Source organism: Micropterus salmoides, unplaced genomic scaffold, assembly GCF_014851395.1.
Source record: "Micropterus salmoides isolate LMB-PRFRI ecotype aquatic unplaced genomic scaffold, ASM1485139v1 Ms_hic_scaffold_3, whole genome shotgun sequence".
In the NCBI taxonomy this organism is placed as follows: Eukaryota; Metazoa; Chordata; class Actinopteri; order Centrarchiformes; family Centrarchidae; genus Micropterus; species Micropterus salmoides.
The window spans coordinates 38,202,332-38,226,923 of NW_024042261.1; the positions used below are offsets into that span (position 1 = coordinate 38,202,332).

Here is a 24,592-nt window from a genome sequence, read left to right on the forward strand (position 1 = left end):
AAAGTGAGTAACGTTACGGACAGCTTTGTTCCTCAGGAGTTTAACTCCAACAGCACGCCAGCGTACCAACAGAAAAACAAAACCCCGGGTTTTATTATGTCTTAGTGGGGTATTGCAATAAATACTTGTGGAAGGCCCTGAATGATGATGTTTTTGACGCCTCACGAAGCAGTTTAACGTCACTTCCTGTGTAACCTGTGTGGAAAGATAGAGGTGCGTCCTCCCCCTAAAGTCTTTGAGCAGTAAACTTAATTTATGCACAAATTTATATGAAGGTAAACAAAATGAAGGTGTATATAACAGAATATAATGCAGGAATGAGCAGCTTGTTGTTTTAACTTAAGTAACTTTTTGGGACAAAGCACATTTGTTTCTTATTTCAGTTGCATTGCATATTTCCTTCTTGTTTCATTTGTTATTTAACATTTCTAGCTGCTGTTTTTCCAGAACGTTTTTAAAAAAAGCTTTCAAAAAGTGATGGAGACATTCTGATTCTGACCTGTCCCCAGCGTCCCCAGTGAAAATGACACCTATCTGTCAATACTTTTAAATCCCGCCCCATCCAGGCTGTGGACATTGACTCTTATCAAACATGTAAAGTCTGGTGCAGATGTGACCATGTACTCTGAAGTTACAACAACTTCCTGTTTCATGGCGAATCATCGATTTTCGCCGCCATGCCACGGCCACGCCCTTCGATGAAAACTCACAAATAACACAACTTTTCATCGTCAGTGCCTTTAGACAGAACAGCAAAAATTTGAAGTCAATCAGATTAATTCTGTAGGAGGAGTTGGTTAAAGTACGGAGCCTGTAACTGGCAAAAAAATGACCATTAAATCCAAAATGGCCGACTCCCTGTTGCTGTACATTTCGGTGAAACGTGGCCCCGGGGCTGCTGGTGAGACATCCTGCCACGCTGTGAAAAAACATGTCATGAAATTTTTTTTTTTGTGCAAAGTTTGGTGAGTTTTTTAGCAGGTTTAAGAAACCAAAAATGCTCTTCATCTGCAGAAAGAAAGAAGGACAGATAAAATAAAAGGCAGGACTTGGTGTTCTGTCCATGAAGACCATCGTGTCCCTGCATCAGGACACCTGAGGGCTGATCTAAGGACAGTATCATCGTTACATCAGGGACACGTTCCACAGACAGTGAAGAGCGGCTGCTCTGTCTGCGTAGGTTTCCTCTCTCAGTCCTAAGACAACGTTCATCATCAAGCTTCCTGCTGACTGCTTGATGGAAAACCACAACAATACGAGTAGAACAGAAAGAGGAAGGAGGTGGGTTTTACTTGGTGTAACTGGTAAACGTTGGTCTCAGATGACCAAGAATTAAAATGGAGGAACCATCTCTGCCGTTGCTGCTGGGTCAGTAAAAATCTACTCTATCTGTGATAAAGTACCAACAGAACAATAACACGTTCATTACAGCAAGAGTTCATTTAAATTGTTAACAGTGCGAAGTTATTTGAACTGTAGAAAAGTTTTAAAGTTTAACCTTCAGGTCGTTTCTGTACTTCAACAGCTCCTCTGATTTTCCCTCCTGCTGTCCTGGCAAGGGTTTTTTTAGAAAACTTTGAATGTGTCCTAAATAAATATAATTTATTTCCATCTCTCAGATCCGCGTGTGGCTGCGCTCTCTCTCTGTGATCTTTAAGGTTTAGCTGTGAAGCTTTAAGGTTTTCATGTGTTTTAAGAACTGCAGGTGTCTCGTTGCTTTTAAAACTTCAAACCAAACGTGTGATTTCTCTTCAGTTCTGACTTCACTGCTGAGCTGCACAACCAACCAAGGTGAGCGAACGTCCATCTTCACAGTGTTCTTGTTGTACTTCTCCATTAAGTATTTTACGGACTCTTCTTTTATGTCTGATATGATTAAGATCTAAAGGTCCAACTTTATGTTAGGTCTACTGTAATAAAAACATTTGGAGCCGGGAGGAATAATCTGAGAGAAAACTCTGAATTTTGTCTTGAATAATCTCTAAAATTATGGTCAAACATTTATGAGCGAAACTCTCTGAAAAACTGTTTTTATTTTTAAATGAACCGCATCGCTTCACTTCACCTCTGCTGTGTTTTACGCACGCAGTGGAAAATTATTCTGCGCACTCGGATTCAGTCAGCAAAGAGGAAATAATCCTGATTTCAAACACCAGATTGTCATTCAGAAGTGATGTGGAGTATATTTATTATTAGCCCCAGCCGGCTTTGGACAACGTGAATTAGTCGGTCTAAATATGTGAACAGATGGGCTACATCTCAGAAACTGACCCGTTAATGAATTCAGATCTGCTCCCTGAATCACAGCTCGGCTGCAGGGCGGCTGTCTGAACGTGATGCTGCTGTGTTAAAACTTCATGTCAGCTGCAGCCCAGAGGAACAAGTCAGGAAATATTTGACCAGGTGGTGTTTATTAATACGTCTCATTACCACAGAGAGCAGTTGTGGTGGGTAGCCCACAGCGTAACCTCGAGTTAACCACAAAGATAACTAGCTTGCAGCAGTTTAGAGATGCAGCTTAAACCACTCTGACAGCGGACCTCGGGTAAAACCTGTCCCCCTTTCATAGTACGGGTTCGTCAGGATGTTACACCTGAAGTTACCTGCATAAGACAGGTACCTGCTTGGTAGTTCAGGCCTCTGTTCTGCACAGCATGATGCAGCAGCTACCAGAGGAGCGGAAACAGAATGAAATATAATCCAGCCTCCTGTAGCCAGATCTTTGAAAACATTTGTTTAATTTAACATTCGTTTAATTCAGAGTTCTGAAACTGGACATCAGTTCAGCAGAAGCGACAGTTTGAAAGTAGAAATGTGGAGAGAATAGATGAACATGTTCTCTGTAACCACGTCTCCTCCTCCCATCAGCCTCTCTGACTGCGAGTCCCAGCAGCTCTCAGCTGTTCAGAGGAAACTCTGTCTCTCTGAGCTGTGAGGACGGCGGCGGCGCTGCTGGATGGACGCTGAAGAGGAACTCAAGTGAAGGAGGACGGTCTCAGTGTGGAACTTACTGGGGAAGACCAGAGGGCTCCACCTGTCACATCAGCTTCATCCTCACATCGGACAGCGGAGTGTACTGGTGCGAGTCCAGCGACGGAGAAACCAGTAACACCGTCAACATCACCGTCACCGGTAAAGTCAGACAGGATTAACAGGCCTGATGAGGGGCAACGACGCACACTGAGTCAGTCATACTCACCGTTTCACTTTGGAGAAATCAAAACCAAGATTTAATGAGAAAAGACGAAGCTAACAAACACTGGGAGGATAGACCGCGTTCAGTCAGGCCAAACATTCAGATGGCAGCGTTCACTGAGAGTCTGGAGGCTCAGAAGAGGAGGAGAACTAAAGCTGAGACTGAGGCCCCGCCCACACCGCTGAGACCTTTTGCCGCGTTTGCTCCCCTCGACCTGACTAAAACGGCAAAAAACGCTGCCGACCCCGTTTTACGTTTTGAAACTCCGGAGGGCGTTTTAGCAAAGCAGAAACACGATGCTGCTGACAGAGTTTTAGATTCGGTATTTTTATTAAAATATAATAACAAATATCTGCCTACACTCGTACTGCGCATGTCGCCGTTTCCTTTCTGCCGTCACAGTACTGTGTTCCATACAGTAACAGTCCCTGCTCCTTATTGGTGCATGCAAATAAAAACAAACCTCTTCGTCTGTAATTGTTTATTCTTTCGCCAACTCTGTAACTAGGAAGAGACCGTCTGCTTCCTGTTTACACCCACACCCTGCGCACTTATACAGCCAGTGGCGGTGCGTTTTCAGTCGTTTTAATGTAGACGGGGCTCAACTTTTAATTATCCGTTTGTAAACTAAAACGAAGCAGCGGGCCTGAGACAGATCTCAGCGCTGACGGCAGGAGAGCAGACAGTTTGACCGCCTCCTGCTATATTTGGATAAGATATTTATTGTAAGAGAGTAAAGCAGAATGAACAACAGAAATGGGCCAATGGGTTCTGTGGAAATCAAAAAAGGAATATAACCAGTAGAGACCCTCAAAAGGAGGATTACTAGTCGAACTACTCGGAAAAATAAAAAGGTCAAAGTTTTTAAAACTGAAACCCAGAGCGCTCAGCAGCCTTTAACCCAGTGTTTCTAGATAAGAGAGAAAACTACTGTGTGCAAAGGGTGTCAGCGTTGAGACTCAAACTCTAGCCCACCTCCACACATTTACACTGATAACAAACCAGCCCGCCTACAGAAAGGTCGAAACCACAAGAGCCCAGAACGCTCGGAGCAAGATCCAGCAGCGTGAGAAACACAAATGGGCGAGCTATTCCAGGGGCGAGTTCAATCTCAAGATGGTGATGGCACGCCGCACCAACCAGAGTCACCGTCATAGGGAAAACAGGAAAAAAGCAACATGTGACCTCTTTAATGTTTTAGCCACAATCTGTAGCACTTTTTTGTGAACATGAACTTAAAGTAGAGCTGAGTCTTACTGTGTTCGTACGACAAACAGCAAGTTCACACACACTCACGTCATCCTCACAGACACGATGGCAGATGTGTTGTCAGAGTGATCCAGATGTTATTTTCGCTCCTGTTTTGTCTCTTTAAGTTCAGCTTGGTGTTGAGATTTTAGAATTACACTCACACTTCAAAGGTTCTGGGCAGAACAATCTAATTAAATCAAAATTAATCCTGAATCAATTATTGTAAACTGAATGAATTAAGGTACAATTAGATCAACCTGTTCTCACTCCCAGGTCGTCACATATGGACGAATCAGACGATGCAAAAGCAATTTATGGTAAAGTTATGGTCTTGACTGGTCAAGACCATAACTTTGGAATATCAATAAATCGCTTTTGCATCGTCCGTTTTATTTGTCAACATCCGAACTTTGCTTGGATGTAAAACGTGTTGCTTCACATGCAACAAAGAACCCTAATTAAACATGTGTTGTTCCCGTTAATGACTGCCCCCCCTCCCCCCGATGGTCAGCGTGGAAAAGGAGCGTTGAATAAAGATGCTTATGCTGATTTCAGCTCTTAGTGTTTGTTTGTGGGTGTTTTAATGGGAATGTGGATCTTTCAGATCAGTCTGAGAAGTACCTGTGATCTCGTTCCACATTTTATTGTGTGTCATGTAATGTGGGGAACTGGTCTTGGTCTCGATAAATTCTGGTCTTGGTCTTGACTTGGTCTCGGTTTGGGCGATCTCGATTACAACACTAGTACCCGGGGCGTTACAAAGCGACGACAAGGGGTGTGACCAAACGTCTGTATGTGACGAGCTGGGCGTGAGAATGTGTTGATTAGACTTGTACTGATCTGTAGATTACTGCTGCAGTAATATACGGTTCTCCTGCCCCCCCTAACTCCCCTCACATCAGTAACAGCAACAATAAAACTGAAATCGACTGTACAACAGAAGTTCTGGCTCCCCTGTGTGGGTGTGAATGGATGTTTGTGTCTGTGTTGAGGTGGACCGGTGATCCTGCAGAGTCCAGTCCTCCCTGTGATGGAGGGGGACAACGTCACTCTGCACTGTGGAACCAGGACCCCTCCCTCCGACCTGCCAGCTGCTTTCTACAAAGACGGCTCCCTCATCAGGACTGAGTCTACAGGTCACATGACCATCCGCCACGTCTCCAGGGCTGACGAAGGCCTCTACAGGTGTGACATCAGCGGTCAGGGAGCGTCTCCGCCCAGCTGGATCTCTGTCACAGGTGAGGAGGACACGTTTGATTTCAGGACTTACTTCCTCCAGAGGTTCACGTGACCAGGTGGGATTCTCTACACAGGGAAACCTACAACCTCAGCCACGCCCACCTCTGCAGCCCCGCCCCCTCCCTCAGCCCAGCTCCACCTGATGTTCTCCCCTGTCTGCCACCTGATGGTGATCTGTCTGTACTGCATCTCCACCGTCCTCATGGTGTCTTTATATCGACACAGGCCCGCAGGTAACTGAGACGTCCGCTGTCCTTACAATCGCTCAGTCAATCAATCAATCAATCGATCAGTCAGTCAATCAATCAATCAATCAATCAATCGATCAGTCAGTCAATCGATCAGTCAGTCAGTCAGTGGTGTTGATGACTGACAGTTTGTTTTCTTTCTAACCAGCTCGGACTGCAGGAAATTATGTGCCTGTCTCCATAGTGATGACCCCGCCCACCCAGGCTGAGCAGCGACTGGATGAGGACCACGCTGATGTCATCACTGCCGTCACTACAGAACATCACTTCTGAGCTGATCCGGTGCGTTCGATGTCTTCTCGTTCTTAAAGGAAGCTGAAGTGTTCGAGTCATCAGCTGATAAACCATCACAAACCTCAGAGGACCCAGAACGCTTCCCTGAGGGACTCCTCCTGTTGGAGGTGATGTTGAAGTCAGACTTCAGCTGCAGCGACAGGCTCAGCTCTGACCTGATACTGAGAGCAGCTCTGAGAGAGCAGGGATCAGGTTTAGTGAAGCCTGATCACGCTGACTCAGCTGGACTGGATACAGGGCTCCTGGACAAACGGACAGAGCTGGCGACATGTTTTTGGTCCAAATGAAACTGATCGTTATAAAGTTCTGGTCTGAGTTGTTGTTGTTGTTCATGTTTGTTTGGTTAAAATGTTTTAGAACATGGCAACGCTTTGACTTTATTATTTATTACTTTTAACAACCAGTTCTCGCTCCCAAGTCGTCACATATGGATGCATGGTCAAGTCCGGTTGGCCCCTTAGCGCCCTTAGAGCCCCTTAGCACCTGGGGGAAGCCCCATAGCGTCGTTTTTTTAACGCTAAAGGCAGGTGTATAATGCATGACAGTAAGACAGTCTGAGTAAGGAGGTGCTTACTCACGGAAGAGATGTTATTTTAAGCCAAACCATGATGCCTTACACGTAACCAAATCACAATGTTAACTAGCACTTTTATTTTGAAAGTCTAACCAGACGTTGCATATTTACTGTTGGTAACTTGACCGTAGAGCCTTTAACGTCGAAAACGAAGCTAAAGAGATCAGGGTGTTAAAAAGCAACGCCAAGGCGTCTGACCAAACGTCCACATGTAGCGAGTTGGCAACCACTAATTAAAGACATCTGTGTGGGTCATGCATTAAAAGTGTTAGAGCGTTATATCTCCTCTGAGACGTAGCTTATTTTATTTTACACTCACATGAATCATCTTATTAATGATATGAAATAAACACGTTTTGCAAAGAAATGTCTCATTTTCTGAAAAGTTTTGAGTTTAACTGACAACATTTTTCATTATTCTCATTGTTTTAAAGACTTTAGTGAGAAAATCTTCTCTGATCACTGAGGACGGTGAGCTGAAGGCGACAGAAGTAGAAACTAATCATCGTGCGTCACTTCATCGTTCTTTGGCAAAATGTTAAAACACAAACTTCTCTGTTAAAAAGAAAAAGAAGAACTCAGAAGCAGCTGTGGGAACGTTTAGAGTCACGTGAGAGGGATGTTCTCTACAGCACCAGGCGTTAAACATGACCGCTCAGTGCTCAGCCAATCAAATCACAGCTAGTGACTGGTGCCGTTGATATCTGGTCTCGCCATGGTGTCCCAGATCCAGTTCAGGAAGTTCCCCAGTCGGGTATAAACTCCGTACTTCCCCTTTTCGGCGCATTTCTCCCCCCAGCTGACCACCCCGGTCAGGAACCAGGTATCTCTGTAGTTCACCACGAAGGGCCCTCCGCTGTCCCCGCTGCAGGCGTCGATGCTGGCCTCCAGGTAACCTGCGCAGAACATGTTGTCTGTGATCACCTGCAGGGCGAGACGACACGTCAGAGACGGGCATCACTTGGTAATCCTCAATTTCCAAATGTTTTCATATTTCTGGGCATTTTAACATTTTCCTGACTAACGTTTGGGCAGAGAAGAAGACCGTTTATGTAACCAGCTACTTGATTACACTGACAAAAAGTTTTACATGCAGAACAAGTTTTACTATTTGATACCTGTATGTATTGTTTTAATTTCATACTTTGCCTTTTAGTTTATGCTTTACCATTTACAGTGTGAGCTTCCTGTTGTCATTCGGCTGCTACTCGTGAAGTCGGGGTACAAATTTTTTTTCCCGAGTTCACAAGTAGGAAATGCGACTTCAGGTGGCGTTCATGGTACTTTTTCTAGTTGGAGGTCGGAAATTCCTGAGTTCCGAGTTGCCTGGAAGGCAGCATTAGATCAGGGGTGTGACGATACGCTTAGCTCACAAGACGTGACGATGCAAAATTCTGGGTTCATGAGAAAGTGATGAGAAAATATTTGAACACGATTTTGAAGAAATATTCAGTGCTGAATGTCGTGTTGGAATTCTTCATTCTGGAGAATTTTTCTGCACCGATTTATGCTAAAAAATGACTTTATTTATGTAAAAGAAAAAAGTTCAGGTGAGAAATTAAAAATAAAAGCATATAACAGAATAGGATGCAACAATCAGCCGCTTGAGCCATTTAAAAAAGTGGTGTGGACATGTCCCCAGCGTCCCCCAGTGTAAAAGACATCTTTGCACATGATGGTCTTTAAAGGCCGATTACAAAAAGAAACCAGCAGAACCTTAATGCAGAGAAACTGGAGATTTGAATAAATAAACGAATTGTGAAATGTTTGTATTAAATAAGAACCGAACACACAATCCGTCGCTCAGCTGTCGTCAGCGCCTCCTGCAGGTGGAGCAGCTGAGTGAACATGCGGATCTGATCACCTGTTCAGTGGATGCGGTGCAGTCTCGGAAGCGGATCACAGGGAGCGCCACCTTCCTGAGGAAGCGGGAGGATCTGCCCAGGTACTGAGTGGCCCCCCAGCCCGTCACCACGCCCCGGTTACCCTCCTGAACACACAAACACAAACTGTCAGCTCTGATCTCAGGTCCGTCCTGAACAGAATCAGCGTTATGAATAAAGTTACCTGCAGCAGGTAGCTGGAGAGGTGGGGGTCGGGGAGGCAAACGGGGATGGCGGTGGGGCCCCTGACGACGGGCTGAGCGAGGTACAGCAGAGCGATGTCGCTGTCGAAGGTGAAGGAGTGGAAGTGAGGGTGAACGAAGACCTTCTGGACCTTTATCAACTGCTCACCTGGATCAGGACGCTGCTTATCAAAGTCTCCTGCACACAGAGAGAGAGAGGGGGGTCAGGGCCCGGGACATGATCCTGTACAGCACCAGCCGGAACGGCCTGCTGCTTGTTAGGGTCTCCTTACAGACTGAACTCAGAGGTCTCTCAGGTCTGCTACTCGCTGGGAGGAACTAAATCCTGTCTGATGCTGGTTTCTGTAACGACACTGACGCAGCTCAGAGCTAAAGACGTAGAAATACTCTGTTCTGTCCAGCCCGGGTTACTTTAGTAAAAGTTCAAATGTATTAGCATCAAAATATACTTACAGTACCAAAAGTACAAGTACTCATTTCAGATAATATTACTGGATCACACTTGTTGTTGCAGCTTCACCTGGAATAACACATCATCATTTACCAGCTGGGTAAACTGAGTTAATAATCTGAATCTGCAAAGTCTCAAGCAAAAACATTTCTGTCTGAAATGTGTAGAAGTAGAAAGAAAATGGAAATACTGAAGTTAAAAAACAAGAACCAAAACATTTCAGTATTTGCACACGAGTACAGTAATTACTTTCCACCACTGCTGATTGGTGAATTCGACTCCATCCTCAACGTCTCTATTTCAATTCCTCATCTGAGGAGCTCAAGAAACGAGGAAGAGGAAGCCCGTTAGCAGAATAGAAAGCACCTGCAGAAGGACTGTCCTGGTGTTGTCAGGTAGTTTACAGAAGCAGGACACGTCCTCACCTATGTTAACGTGGTCTGCAGTCTCCTCGAAGCAGTGAGCAGCAGTGACCACCCAACGGTCAGAGACCAGAGTCCCCCCACAGAAACCATAACCATCAGACCTGCAGATCCGAACCTGAACACACACAACAGATAAACAACGAGCTGAAAGTCACTATGAAGCTGCAGATTCACCAGCAGAGACTCCACCGCTGTTACTTCATACGTCAATACCATAAAAACATCTTTAGATTAATGCTTTTTAATTCACCTGCCACGGACTCCCTCCTGGTTTCTCCAGGACTCCGCCCACGATGCGAGGTGTCACCTCCTCCATCAGCTCGGTCTTATTCCTTCCTCTCCGTCCAGGCGTTGCGTTTGCTGTCACCACCTCTTCTTCTGTCTCTGTTAAGTTGAGTATAGGCTCCCAGCTGTCTGTGCTGTTGGCGTCCAACACGGCGTCCGTCTCCGTGGTGGCATTGTCCTGCTCAGAGGGACTCCACAGAGAGCGACCTTGGTACAGAAACTCACTCTGCTGACGACCGCAGGGGAACGACACTGGACAGGAAGAAGGAAAGATCTTAACACCTCGACTGTACACAGGAAGCCTCACAGTTCAGACTGACTTTTATTCTAGCGTTATGTCTTGTCTTGGTCTCTCATCCAGCAGGGAGTCCCAGCTATTTAACCTCTGTTGGGGTCGTTATCAAGGTGATGACACGTTTGTCGCAAAAGAGGTCAAATGTGAGTGTTTGTTCACAGCATTGTAGGTGGGGGATAAGTGGTGTCTCCTCCTCCCCTGTTTAGAGACGGTTTCTCTATTTTGGTGTAAATGGCTTCTTGGACTCCTCTTTCAAACCACCTGTCCTACCAACAAGTGTCCATGCACAAGAAAAGGAGCATTATCACCTGAAGGGGGCACTTACGGCCTGCGGATACCCTAAACGGACCTTTGCGAAAACAGCCGCAGGATCCAGGAAGAACACCAACACTACGGGGGATGAAGGAAAGAAAATCAAACGCAACAACACTGTGATTCCAATACGTGTCTGCAGTCTCAGAGAAACTCTGGAGGATTTTCAACAAACATCACATCCACGGGTTTTTTAAATCCAGGGACACGCTAAGACAGATACCGGTCCAACCCCGAAGACCCAAACACAAGAAAAGTAAGGTACACAAACGCATGGCTCAACACAGAAAGGCCAACTCCTCAGGTCAAGACTCAGCAGTTTACTTACATCTACAAGGACAGAGGACACTTTTCAAGTCGGCCTTGACTTTAACCTTCGTTGGATCTTTAAGGACATCAATGTATGATTCTGACCGAGAAGACGGATGGTTGGAAAGAGCAGTTAAAAAAAGACATTTGCACCAGAGAGACCATCTCTCAACAGGGAAGGAGGTCTGAGACACCACTTACACCTACAATGCTCTGCATTCATCTCGTCCCAGGAGGTTGAACAAAAATTTGGCCTCGGTCGTCACCTGGGTAACGCCCCCGCAGAGGTTAAGCAGTCGGGACTCCCTGCAGTCAGTCAGAACCGAAGAAGTACAGTACTATCAGTAGTTGCAGTAGTTATCTTAGTAACACGAGTTCTGTGAGGGGTACCGGTCTGCGAGCATCTGCGTCCATCGGGCTCCAGTTTGTATCCGTCAGCGCAGCCACACTGGACCCCGGCTCCACCCGGCAGGTCTCTGCAGTACTGCAAACAGCCGCCGTTTCTGTAGCGACACTCCAACACCTCTACACACAACACAAACACAAGTACACACAGACCTCAGTCAGCAGATCGAGCCTCCACGCCGAGGAACTGGACTTTTAACAGACTGAATGTTTTCAGTGCTGAGAAATATTTCAAGATAAACACGTAGTACCTCCATGTTGTTTCTCTACCTCAGTGTTCGGGTTCAGGTTCATAATACTGCCGATACTACTGCACCTAATACTGCTGATACTACTGATACTACTCCACATAAAACTGCCAATACTACTGTAATTACTCCACAGAATACTGACGATACTACTCCACAGTATACTGCTGATAATACTGCACATAATACTGCTAATACTATTGTAACTACTCCACAGAATACTGCTAATACTTCTCTAACTAGTCCACAGAATACTGCTGATACTACTCCACAGAATACTGCTGATACTACTCCACATAAAACTGCCAATACTACTCTAATTACTCCACAGAATACTGCCGATACTACTGTAACTACTCCATAGAATACTGCTAATACTTCTCTAACTAGTCCACAGAATACTGCTGATACTACTCCACAGAATACTGCTGATACTACTCCACATAAAACTGCCAATACTACTCTAATTACTCCACAGAATACTGCCGATACTACTGTAACTACTCCATAGAATACTGCTAATACTACTGTAACTACTCCACAGAATACTGCCGATACTACTCCACAGTATACTGCTGATACTACTGTAACTACTCCACAGAATACTGCTGATACTACTCCACAGTATACTGCTGATACTACTGTAACTACTCCACAGAATACTGCCGATACTACTCCACAGTATACTGCTGATACTACTGTAACTACTCCACATAAAACTGCCAATACTACTCTAATTACTCCACAGAATACTGCCGATACTACTGTAACTACTCCATAGAATACTGCTAATACTACTGTAACTACTCCACAGAATACTGCCGATACTACTCCACATAAAACTGCCAATACTACTGTAACTACTCCACAGAATACTGCTGATACTACTCCACAGTATACTGCTGATAATACTGCACATAATACTGCTAATACTACTGTAACTACTCCACAGAATACTGCTGATACTACTCCACAGTATACTGCTGATAATACTGCACATAATACTGCTAATACTACTGTAACTACTCCACAGAATACTGCTGATACTACTGCACATAATACTGCTAATACTACTGTAACTACTCCACAGAATACTGCTGATACTACTCCACATAATACTGCTAATACTACTGTAACTACTCCACAGAATACTGCTGATACTACTCCACATAATACTGCTAATACTACTGGAACTACTCCACAGAATACTGCTGATAATACTGCACATAATACTGCTAATACTACTGGAACTGGTCCACAGAATACTGCTGATAATACTGCACATAATACTGCTAATACTACTGGAACTGGTCCACAGAATACTGCTGATAATACTGCACATAATACTGCTAATACTACTGGAACTGGTCCACAGAATACTGCTGATAATACTGCACATAATACTGCTAATACTACTGGAACTGGTCCACAGAATACTGCTAATACTGGTACCTGAGTCACAGGTCTTGCCGTGATACTGAGGAGGACAGAGACATGTGAACTGTCCTCGGTCCAGAGTGCAGATCCCGCCGTTCAGGCAGGGGTTGGTCCGACAGGGGTTCAGATCTACGACACACAGGAGAGACGCTGAACGCATCACAACTCACGTCATCACGTCATCACGCATAAATGTGCTGTAATTAATACTCACTTTTGTATTTATACCAAAACTCCAGCTGTGGGACAAAAGAACACAGAGTTAATATACGCAGTACTGGGAGTAATACTGTGTACAGTGAGGGTGCTGTGACCTTTGACCTCCACAGGTGACTGGATGCTGTTCGGATGAAGACGCAGGTGCCCCCCAGTGGTCGTATTATACATTAGACAGTAAAAATACACCACATCATGTCTGTGTTGTTTCACATGTGGTCTCTAAACCCTGTGTGTGTTTTCAGTGGCCTCCTGTGGGGGAGCGACCCTCAGTTTGGACCTCGTTCTCACCGTCTTCTCTTTGGTCTGGAAGATCTCGGCGGCCTCCTCCTGAGAGCAGGTCTCCTCGTAACACTCCCTCTCCAGGTTTCCTGGTAGCATCTCCTCCAGGAAGAAGGAGTTGGCTCGACGCCTCCTGGAGGGCGAGCGGAGGATCTGACCTGCTGACAGCTGATCCAGGAACACTGCGAGGTGGACAAAATAACAGAAACACTCACTGTTAGTAACCAAGGGCGATTAAAATCAAGGGCAACTGGACTTGGTTGAAGATACTCGTAGACGTTTCACCTCTCATCAAAGAGGCTTCTTCAGTTTTGAGTGACTGCAGGTAGCTGTAACCTCTGTGGGGTCGTTATCAACGTGATGACAACACTTGGTTCGTTAGTGCTCCTGGTTGTTGTGGTCAGTGGTGTCACCTGAGGCCTGAGTCTTAATGACTGTCATTGGCTTTGTCACATTGTTTAGAGGACAGCATTGTAGGAGGGGGATAAGTGGTGCCTCAGCCCTCCGCCTCTGTTTAGAGATGGTATCTCGATTCTTTGAAACCATCTGTTCCTGTTCATCGAAACAGTGTCCTTTATCCTTCAGATATACTGTAGGTCAGTTTAACAACATCTGAAGGAAAAGGGAGGCCAAATGTGAGCGCTTCTTCAATGTCCTGCAAAGGGATAAAAGGACAGCACCGAAAGTCAGGGATAACTCAGGTGAGTCCATAGCGACTGTCGTTACAGCAGCGAGGAGAGCACTAACGAACCAAGAGGTATGATCACCTGGACATCAGCCCCACAGAGGGTAAATAGCTGGGACTCCCTGCAGTCGGTCAGAACTGAAGAAGCCTCTTTGATGAGAGGATCTTCCACCAAGACCGGCTGTCCTTGATTTAACCTTTTTTGGTAAACTCTGATCTGGCCGACCTTCACAGACTGTTAGTAGAACAACAGTAGAACCTGCAGGTGGAGCTGAGAGAAACAGTGTGCACACATACTGCAGAGGAGGAACTCAAGAAAACAGATCTATTATTATCCAACAGGAATAAAGACGTTTTCTTTGAGAAGCAGCAGATTCTTTGTGCAACACGACCCCAGGCAAAATGGCAGCAAATCGTTTAATAAATAATTCTTGTTGATCAGTTTTGTGGTGTTGGACAGTGATTTCCAACCAGGGGTACGTGGAGGGATTAGAACGTAGGAAATCTGATTTGATTAAAACAATATATCCACATATCAAGGCAGCTGTGACACCCGAACACTTCTGTAGCTGTTGTAAGAAGTCTAAAGCCCTGGATATGCTTGCTTTTAACGCCTATCCTGTGTACTTAGGAGCGTAGGTTGTGCGCGTCTCGACCTCACGGGCAGGTCCAATATTATGTAGCTGCAGAACCGGAGCTGCAGTTTCAGGACCCCTGCAATCCTGGGACCGCAGTTCTAGGATGCTTTGTATTGCTGTGCATTACCACCACCACTCCACTAGATGGCCCAGTCGCAAAAGAACTATGGTCCTAGAACTGCGGTCCCAGGATTGCGGGGGTCCTGAAACTGCAGCCTCCGGTACTGCAGCTACATACTATTGTTACGATGTAAAATTTTGGAGGTTGTCAAGGACGATAATCCGGTGTCGGCGAGAGATGATCCGGTCCTGGTCTGCCCCCTAGTGGATCGAGGTTTAATCCTCCAGTTACACGCAAAGTACGCAGGCAAGTATGTGAACAAAGCCGTTTGCGTCGCCAACGCCTGTCTACGCCTGTCTACGCCTGTCTACGCCTGTCTACGCCTGTCTACGCCTGTCTACGCCTGTCTACGCCTGTCTACGCCTGTCTACGCCTGTCTACGCCTGCGCTTTGTTAAAAATCCTTAAACAGGCGGCTAAAGGTAACGGATCAATGTTGGAACATTCAGCTTCACTCGAAGTGGTAAACGTATGATCGCTGACCAAACCAACCAATCCCTGGTGTTACACATGACAGGTGGGAATCGATGAAGGGGTAGGTGACTTCAGGGATGTGGGGTTACTCAGTACGTCAGCAGATCGATGAGATCGCCGCTCTACCTGCAGGTCTCACCTGTACATTCGATCAGTGCAGAGCAGATGAGCAGAGTGCAGAGAGCCGACGTCAGAGCTGGCAGCATATCTGTGGACAAAGACAGGAAGTGAATCCTCTGTTCACCGGGACAGGCTCATCAAACGCCTCATGAACGCAGCTGAGCACGTGTGTCACATGTCAAAATATCTGAATGTACAGCATCATGGTGCTTTTTGGGGTTTTCAGCAGCTTGGCACTCTGTTGGTCCACCTCTTTGGGTCAGACTGAATATATGAACTATTGAGATTAAATTTGGTTTAGACATTTAAGTTAACTGTAATAACTTCCTCTGACTTCCCTGTAGCACCAACGCCACAGTTTATGATGAGAATTCCTGTGAAACGGATTCCTGTCAGACCTCAAGTGTCTGACTTTTGACATTACCATGCAAACAGAACCCAGGTTTACGGAAGCCCTAATCGGCCATCCATTTATACATTTTATCTACATTTCCCAACAGCTATTTCAGAGGTGTGTGATGGACTCTTTAAATGTCCTTTAGAACTTTTCAAAGGTTCTTGACACACCTCTGAGACAGCCGTCAGTAAATGTGAGAGGTTGATGGATCGCCGGGTCTCTTCATAGCCACTTTACAAATCTACTCTTGTACAAGACAAACAAACACCAGCAGCTCCAGATCTGCAGAGACCTCGTCTCTGTGTTAAAGGACCCCGAGTGGCGCTGCGACCCGCGGGTTGAGAGCCTCGGCATTACTGTGAACCTGTTCTGCTGTAAGTGGACGGTCCTACCTGCTGTCTTCTGTTGTCTCTAGTTGTCTCCTGTTGTCTCCTGTGAGGACACTTTGTGTCTGTTTAGAGCTAAAATGGAGATCACACTGATTTACTGATCGTTAACCACAATGCAAATATTGACAGACAGACGTCACAGCAGCAGGACCGAGAGGACACAACAAGAAACAAGTCTGTTCACTCTGACTGAGATCACCAAGTTGTAAAGGAGATCACAGCAGCCTCTGATGATGTGTGACTTCATATTAACAAACAGGTTCAAAATACATCAGCTGATATCAAGGACTTTCCGCTCAGCTCAATAAACTCAGATCTGCTAAATCTGTTAAACACCTGAAACAGAATGTCAGTAAAAAGCAGCTGAAACATTTCAGAGCCGTAACATGAAGCTTCAATTCACTTTAAACTCATCATTCACGGAGAACTCCTCAAATAGTTACTGTGAAAGTGTAAATTAAAGGAACAGTAACATATAAAATCAACTTCATTTGTTAGGGACTATCTGTTGGCGCTGTTCACGTTCCACTCCGTCTCAGACGAGCTCTGGACACGGGCCCTCAGGGCCTTCATGGCCGTCTCTGGAGACTCCGCCCCACCAGAGACAATAAAAGCCCGGGAGCTGGGCTGATGAGTTGACACCACCCAAACACCTAGACCGGCCGGGTGAGATGAGGACTGCAAAGACTCCATCCAGGAAGGTCCTGCAGCACGTCGACTACCTGAGCCCGAGCAGGACATCATGCCTGGTCCTCGTACTCAAGAAGGGACCCCCCAAAGTCTTAAATAAAATTAAAAAATGTAATTAGTGACCTGCTGCCCCCATGTTCCTGCTCGACACCCTCCCAGTCCTGTTGTTATTATCATTAACATTAATATAAATATCCGCACCATTATTCGTTTTCAAACTAACATTAACTTTGCTGTCAGTGCTTCTGTGTCCACTGTGTTGACTGCCCCCCCCCCCTACATATATAAAATTTAATTGAAAACGGATTAAATGACTACATCCCACGTGATGAAGGCCTTTCTGAGACTTCCAACACTCCCACCTCAGGACTTTTTGTCTCCCAGGAGAACGTCAGCATCGTTTAGCTGCCACACCGGGCTTATTCCCACCTGGACGAGCCTGCGGGCAAAAAGAGGATCATGTTTGATTCCTCCAGTGCTGTTAACACCAAACTGCTGGATCCAGGCTCAGGGCTGTGCAGGTCAACTGTTCGCTCGGGTCTTTCCGGGCCTTTTCCGATCCAGCTCCAGTCACCTTCCTGCTGACGGTCTGACTTCAAACTAATCTATTAACTTTAGTACTTATTCCAGGTTCGTCCTGCCGACCAGGAATTCAACTAACAAACTGCCTTGTTGAGACTTGTTAAGGGGTTCAGTTTTTCAAGTTTATCCAGAAATGAAGGATCTCGGACTGATCTGGATGAAGGTGTTTTGTTTTTAAGGGTGAATGAACTATTTGCTGCCGAGCAGGAAGACAGACAGGAAACGTGCTGAAAAACCAAAACCTGGAGCTAAAAGAGGCTTAAAACCTCTGCAGAGGAGAAATACGCTGAGCGGGTGTTTTTCCACAGTGGAGACTTTATTTCTTACAGGAAGTTCAGATGTTTCTCTGCACACAACAATGCACTTACACTGACAGCCCTGCAGGGGGCGTATGTACAAACAAGAGGTATGACAGTACAGTATCAGGATTAATGTATAAATTATCCAATAAATACACAGGATGGAGGAGAGACGGACAAACAGCAGAGGACGAACCTGGAGCAAGGCACCGACTCGCTCATACGCTCCGACTGCAGCAGGAAGCTAACAAACATTAGCATGTTAATAATTACATTGATGCACGTTTTAAATCTTTACAACTGTCAAACTACAGTTACAGCAAAGTCTCTAACGCTCCTGATTGGTGAGACTCGGCAGCTTCGAAGGTCCTGGCGTTCTCTGAAATATCAGCTTGTTGCAGAGCCGAAGGCCTCAAGATACTTTCACCTTCTACAAGTTATCATTAAAAAGGATGGTTCGTCTGTGAGCTCACGGGTTCTTATCTTGATCCAAAGCGTGTTTGGACGACATCAGAACATGTGAGCGCATGATATGGAACAAGAGAATCATTTGTCTTTGAATACTGAACACACAGATCTGAATCAAGATAGTTTTCAGTTTGACATCCTGATCGTGTGTTTAGCTCATCACGTTAACCAGACGATAACTTGTCTGCACAACCTTTAACCTGCATGATGTGCACTCGATACACAGAGCTTCTGAGAGCAAGACCACGTCTGCGGTACAAGTAAATATCTTGTACACAAGTTCAAAACATAAATCATCTTTCAGGACTTGAAGTTAAACCACGTAGTACATCACACTGCTGCTTTCTCCTTCATCTAAATAAACTCAGCGTATTTAGAGAGCGTTAGAATATTTAATGACTAAAAGATGGAAACAAACAGAAACATAAAGTTAAACTCACTGAAACTGAACGACAGACACAGAAACACTGAAGCAGCTGAAACAAACAGAGTGACAGCATGAACAACATCAGCGGGCTGATTAAATGATTCTTCAGATATTAATACTGACTAGTCTGATGTGTGATCGACGGGAGAGTTAAGGCATCCTTTGATAACGAGTCCATCCGCTAGCTTCATGTAAACACTGAACTCCTGCTGGTTTCCTGTTCGCTTCACTCGCTGATCAGTAATCCATCACAGAGGATCAATCAGTGGGCTTGCTGTCACCGCTTGGCGCCGCATTAGAGGACGCTCGGGCATCGCAGAGGTGAGCTGCAGCTGCAGGGACGATACTTCTGAAATCTGGACGACCTGAACAAAGTGACCTGATAAGACGAGACTCCAAGAAAACGAACATATCGAGTTTGTCTGTCGGAATCCACCTGAAGGCAGCACGCACAGAAGCCGACCTATCTCTGCTGGCGGGCACGCCGTCAGACTGCGGAGGGGAGCGAAATCTAAACAACCATGTAAATATCTGTATGAACACACTGAACACACACGTGTAGCGTGCGTTATCGATTTGCACTACTGTAGCATTTTTCAATACGGTAGCGTAAAGCGTCAGAACGCCGGTCAGGTTCAGGAACAGAAAGGCAGGAAGTTTCCTGTCCCCGCAGGAACTCCTTCACGTCACCTAACTAAAGAATAGAGAGAGAAACGATCCCATCAAACGTTTCTATGCTCATTAGGCACTAATATTTTCCGGTTTATCAAAAGTGTGACGGGACATGAGGCTTTTTAGTCGGACCAGTGGAACATCGGGGTCCCTGTAAACGCAGCTCCTGAGCACCTTCACTGATATCAGGAGAACTTGTCTCCTGTTAAGACGTTAAATATGAACGTCCAGCTGCTGTTTGTTTTCTACAGACTAAAGCAACGAACGAGCTGCAGGATCTGGAGGTTCACCGGATCCAGTTTCTCTTCCTGTCGGTCCGATGCGGTTGGTTTCCAGATGACTAATTCATCGTGTTAAAAGTGAAAAGACAAATATCCCAAAGTGACGTCTTCAAACGGCCAAAAAGTTTCAGCTGGAGTTCAGGCTGAGGTCTGGGGCGCCGGGCAGAGCGGGACCGCCCGGACCGGTCTGATACACAACACAGATACAACACAGACAGAGAGACAGACAGCACTGAACAAACAGGAAAACATCAGACAGGAAACGCAGCTCGTCTTCATCGACTGTCGCTGCAGAGTCTTCGTCTCGCTCCCCTCTTGAACTCTGAATATCATCTGGACTTTATAGAAGAAATAAATATGTATTCTGGTACAAAACTCTCTGAGTCCGTGTCTCTCTACGAGCAAGAGACTCAAAGCGTCCGTCCCCCCTCGGGTGTCACAGAGTTCCTGTGTGGCAGATCGGGGACGTAGTTTAGTTCTAAAAATGTCTCTGAGCTGCTGAAACGACACTCGTCTAAAGGTTTAAAGGGTTCTGCAGGATTCTGGTCCGACATGAGAGGGACCGGAGGAGGTTCTGATTGGTTTGGCTGGTCAGATGAGACCCGGGTTGGAGAGCTGGCTTAACGGTGGCTTAAATCTGGACCCACACATCCAACAACTGAAGCTAAGATCCGGCTCACAGCTGGTCCAGAACGGGACCCAGGTCGGGTTTCTAACTGGTGTGGTGTGACGACCAGGATTAGTCAGGTACAGACTCCTGAAACCTTCATTCTGCACGCAGACATCACAGGGACATCTTTTTTGAAAAACTCTCTAAAAAAGACCCGACTCAGTGAATATACGAAGGTCACGGGGTCAGGAAGTGACCTCGCCGCACCAGCAGAGCCCAGAAGGACCTGATAACACGCAGGAATCTGGCGGCCACGTTGTCTCCCCGGTCTCCTCAGGTGTATGGCTCTGTCGCAGCCCTTCAGTAGGTAGATAATGTTTGGCTCTGGATCCCAACCCCCCACCCCTGGATACTGGATACCGATTGGTTGGGGGGTGAGATGACAAGGCACTAGTGGATCATCTGATTAGTTTCTTTCTCCTGGTGGCGGAGCTGAAGGCTCGGCAGAGACAGAATGAGTCCTGCTCCAATCGCCGTGAGCCTTGGATGTGATGTCACAGGCTGTGGTTGTGTCAGAGGTCAGGTGGTTGAGGTGGTCAATGGCAGCAGAGGTAGGAGGAGGTCGGGAAGCTGGAAGAACAACAAGGAGAAGTCAGACTACAAACAGACTGTAAGGAACAGAGACCGGGAAGATCCTGGTCAGGGCGGGGGACCGGGGGACGGGGGACCTTGGGACCAAGGGACCAATGGACCAACGGACCAAGGGACCGGGGTACCAAGGGACCGGGACACCAAGGGACCAATATACCAACGGACCAAGGGACCATGGTACCGGGGGACCAAGGGACCAATGGACCAAGGGACCAATGGACCAACGGACCAAGGGACCGTGGTACCGGGGGACCAAGGGACCGGGGTACCAAGGGACCAAGGGACCAATGGTCCAACGAACCAAGGGACTGGGGGACCATTGGACCATCGGACGAAGGGACCGGGGTACCAAGGGACCGGGGGACCAAGAAACCAGGGTACCAAGGGACCAATGGACCGGGGGACCAAGGGACCGGGGGACCAAGGGACCAATGGACCAACGGACCAAGGGACCGGGGTACCAAGGGACCAAGGGACCAATGGACCAACGGACCAAGGGACCGGGGTACCAAGGGACCGTGGTACCGGGGGAACAAGTAGAGAAGGTCATTCTCTAAATCCTGTGTTCAGAACAGAAACTCTAGAATCACCTGGCGGCCGTCACGCCTCGCTGGCGCTGCTGTTCCTGTTGAGCTCTCTGATGCCCTGAAGGATCCGCTTCATGTGACCCACCTTCGTCACCCCCAGGTCCTAAAGACACACACACAGCATTAACAGAGGGTTTGTAACAACATCCATCACGCATCAGTCGTCCATGCAGCCGGCCAATGATCGATCAGAGCTAGCGGCGGTACCTTCAGGTCCCTCCTCTCCAGGTGGATGAGCTCGGCTCCGCGGACGTCGTGTCCGATAAAGATGTCTTTATATTCAGTGAGACAGAGAAAGTCCAGCCACGCCCCCACCTCCTCCGTCCCCCACTGGTGAACTGAGACACCGACAGGAAGTGAATCAGACAAACAGGAAGTGAATCAGACAGACAGGAAACATCCCAACACAGAAAAACTACAGAGAACTGGAGCAGCTTCAGAGAGACCTGAACCCTTAACACGTGAACTAGAACCCACAATCAGTGACCTCAGGGTGAGAGAGAGAGAGAGAGAGAGCGCTCACCTGGCAGAGAGAGAGAAAGAGTGAGAGAGAGAGAGCTCACCTTGCAGAGAGAGAGAGTGAGAGAGAGAGAGCTCACCTGGCAGAGAGAGAGAGAGAGCTCACCTGGCAGAGAGAGAGAGAGCGCTCACCTGGCAGAGAGAGAGAAAGAGTGAGAGAGAGAGAGCTCACCTTGCAGAGAGAGAGTGAGAGAGAGAGAGCTCACCTGGTAGAGAGAGAGAGAGAGAGCTCACCTGGTAGAGAGAGAGAAAGAGTGAGAGAGAGAGAGCTCACCTTGCAGAGAGAGAGAGTGAGAGAGCTCACCTGGTAGAGAGAGAGAGAGAGAGAGAGAGAGAGAGCGCGCGCTCACCTGGCAGAGAGAGAGAGAGAGAGCTCACCTGGTAGAGAGAGAGAGAGAGAGAGAGAGAGAGAGCGCGCGCTCACCTGGCAGAGAGAGAGAGAGAGCTCACCTGGCAAAGAGAGAGAGAGCTCACCTGGCAGAGAGAGAGAGAGAGCTCACCTGGCAAAGAGAGAGAGCTCACCTGGCAGAGAGAGAGAGAGAGCGCTCACCTGGCAGTGAGAGAGAGAGCGCTCACCTGGCAGAGAGAGAGTGAGAGAGAGAGAGCAAGCTAGCTCACCTGGCAAAGAGAGAGAGAGCTCACCTGGCAGAGAGAGAGAGAGAGCTCACCTGGCAGAGAGAGAGAGCTCACCTGGCAGAGAGAGAGAGAGCGCTCACCTGGCAGTGAGAGAGAGAGCGCTCACCTGGCAGAGAGAGAGAGAACTCACCTGGCAGAGAGAGAGAGAGCTCACCTGGCAGAGAGAGAGAGAGCGCTCACCTGGCAGAGAGAGAGAGAGCTCACCTGGCAGAGAGAGAGAGAGAGCTCACCTGGCAGAGAGAGAGAGAGAGCTCACCTGGCAGAGAGAGAGAGAGAGCTCACCTGGCAGAGAGAGAGAGCGCTCACCTGGCAGAGAGAGAGAGAGCTCACCTGGCAGAGAGAGAGAGAGCTCACCTGGCAGAGAGAGAGAGCTCACCTGGCAGAGAGAGAGAGAGCTCACCTGGCAGAGAGAGAGAGCGCTCACCTGGCAGAGAGAGAGAGAGCTCACCTGGCAGAGAGAGAGAGAGCTCACCTGGCAGAGAGAGAGCGAGAGCTCACCTGGCAGAGAGAGAGAGAGCTCACCTGGCAGAGAGAGAGAGAGCTCACCTGGCAGAGAGAGAGAGAGAGCTCACCTGGCAGAGAGAGAGAGAGAGCTCACCTGGCAGAGAGAGAGAGAGAGCTCACCTGGCAGAGAGAGAGAGAGCTCACCTGGCAGAGAGAGAGAGAGAGCTCACCTGGCAGAGAGAGAGAGAGCTCACCTGGCAGAGAGAGAGAGAGCTCACCTGGCAGAGAGAGAGAGCTCACCTGGCAGAGAGAGAGAGAGCGCTCACCTGGCAGAGAGAGAGAGCTCACCTGGCAGAGAGAGAGAGAGAGCTCACCTGGCAGAGAGAGAGAGAGCTCACCTGGCAGAGAGAGAGTGGCGCAGGCCTCTTTGTTCTTGTTGTTTTTGTCTTTCTTGAACTTTGGGACGAGACGAAACTTTGCGCTCCGACTCCGTTTTGAGAAATCTGTCAGAGGACCCTGAAGACACACACACAGGTACGTCCTTCAGAATAAAAGCATGTCAGGAATGTTTCTCTGTGTGTTGGACGTGGTTAAAGAGGCTCAAACTGTTTGACAGCAGCCTCAGAATTTGATGAGATGGATTTACATCACTGGTGTCTACAGCAGATTTTTGGCCAATCATGTTTTGATGTAAACTTTCAGGTTTCAACGGGCTGCTGTTTGTCCGTAAGGCCACCTGGCTCTAATTTCGCTGCAACTTTCAAACTCTTTGTTTCAATGGGGACTTTGCACTATTTTGAAATCTCCCAGGACAAGTAAATTGTATTTATGTACCAAGACTACAGGCTGTATAATTACGCAGGCTAACAGTACTACTGTAAATACACCTAGTACTACCAGCTGAGTCAGCACTGATGGCGATTTACCTCGTGGTCTGAGGGGTCGATGACGGGACACAACCAGGAAACATCAGCCAGCTGCCGGAGCTGCTGAGCCACAGAGCTCAGAGCTGCATTCAGCTGTTCCTGCTGAGGAGGGTCCAGCTGCTGCACAAAAACACACAACAACCATCAGGACCAGAAACAGAACCAGGATCAGTACATCAGAGAGTTAGTGCTTGAAGATTCCTCAACAACATGGAGGAAAACAAGGAACCTTAAACTCTAATTTAATATAATCATGTATTGATGTGTGGGCTGAACAGCTGATCTGACCTCAGCAGCACGGACGATCACTATAAATATGTAGATGATCAGAATAATCAAACAGACCTGAAGTATCATCAACAAAGCAGGAGATGAATCAATATTGTTGTTTACTGAAGTCAAGTGAAATCATATCCTGATGACA

The 24,592-nt window shown here is 47.1% G+C and overlaps 3 protein-coding genes across 5 annotated transcripts in view; 1 reads left to right on the forward strand and 2 right to left on the reverse strand.

Moving 5' to 3' along the window:
- Positions 1 to 2,846: 2,846 nt before the first annotated feature.
- Positions 2,847 to 7,251, forward strand: LOC119883020 (Fc receptor-like protein 3; the record flags this gene model as incomplete). The annotated part of the gene is made up of 4 exons (XM_038693468.1): positions 2,847 to 3,132; positions 5,440 to 5,685; positions 5,761 to 5,919; positions 6,083 to 7,251. Coding segments are annotated over 4 exons (816 nt in total), but the record flags the coding sequence as incomplete, so codon positions are not given.
- LOC119883019 (coagulation factor X) lies at positions 7,086 to 16,528 on the reverse strand. The gene is made up of 11 exons (XM_038693467.1): positions 16,380 to 16,528; positions 15,610 to 15,678; positions 13,563 to 13,735; positions 13,270 to 13,294; positions 13,071 to 13,184; positions 11,356 to 11,490; positions 10,015 to 10,301; positions 9,765 to 9,879; positions 8,870 to 9,066; positions 8,667 to 8,792; positions 7,086 to 7,726 (listed from the first exon to the last, which is right to left on the reverse strand). Exons 2-11 carry the CDS (start codon positions 15,674 to 15,676, stop codon positions 7,484 to 7,486), a joined length of 1,482 nt encoding a protein of 493 aa, XP_038549395.1. The 5' UTR covers positions 15,677 to 15,678; positions 16,380 to 16,528; the 3' UTR covers positions 7,086 to 7,483.
- Positions 16,529 to 17,943: 1,415 nt separating this feature from the next.
- Positions 17,944 to 24,592, reverse strand: part of LOC119882796 (diacylglycerol kinase delta-like) — a 44,798-nt gene continuing 38,149 nt past the window's right edge. For 2 of the 3 annotated variants that reach the window (XM_038693050.1, XM_038693052.1), the window contains 5 exons: positions 24,169 to 24,288; positions 23,641 to 23,758; positions 21,851 to 21,981; positions 21,647 to 21,746; positions 17,944 to 21,035 (listed from right to left, as the gene is read on the reverse strand). In XM_038693050.1, the coding sequence (XP_038548978.1) occupies positions 21,657 to 21,746; positions 21,851 to 21,981; positions 23,641 to 23,758; positions 24,169 to 24,288 (459 nt within the window). In that variant the 3' untranslated portion in view covers positions 17,944 to 21,035; positions 21,647 to 21,656. The remainder of the gene's footprint in view (positions 21,036 to 21,646; positions 21,747 to 21,850; positions 21,982 to 23,640; positions 23,759 to 24,168; positions 24,289 to 24,592) is intronic. The other variant, XM_038693051.1, reaches the window with a different exon arrangement.

What these genes read in the sequence shown, in the direction of transcription:
- LOC119883019 (XM_038693467.1), bottom strand. Translation starts at nt 15,676, where the DNA reads ATGCTGCCAGCTCTGACGTCGGCTCTCTGCACTCTGCTCATCTGCTCT. An exon ending in ACGCAGATGCTCGCAGACCG is followed by an intron (nt 10,302 to 11,355) that starts GTACCCCTCACA and finishes CTTCCTGTCCAG; the next exon opens with TGTCGTTCCCCTGCGGTCGT. An exon ending in TGCAGACCACGTTAACATAG is followed by an intron (nt 9,067 to 9,764) that starts GTGAGGACGTGT and finishes CTCTGTGTGCAG; the next exon opens with GAGACTTTGATAAGCAGCGT.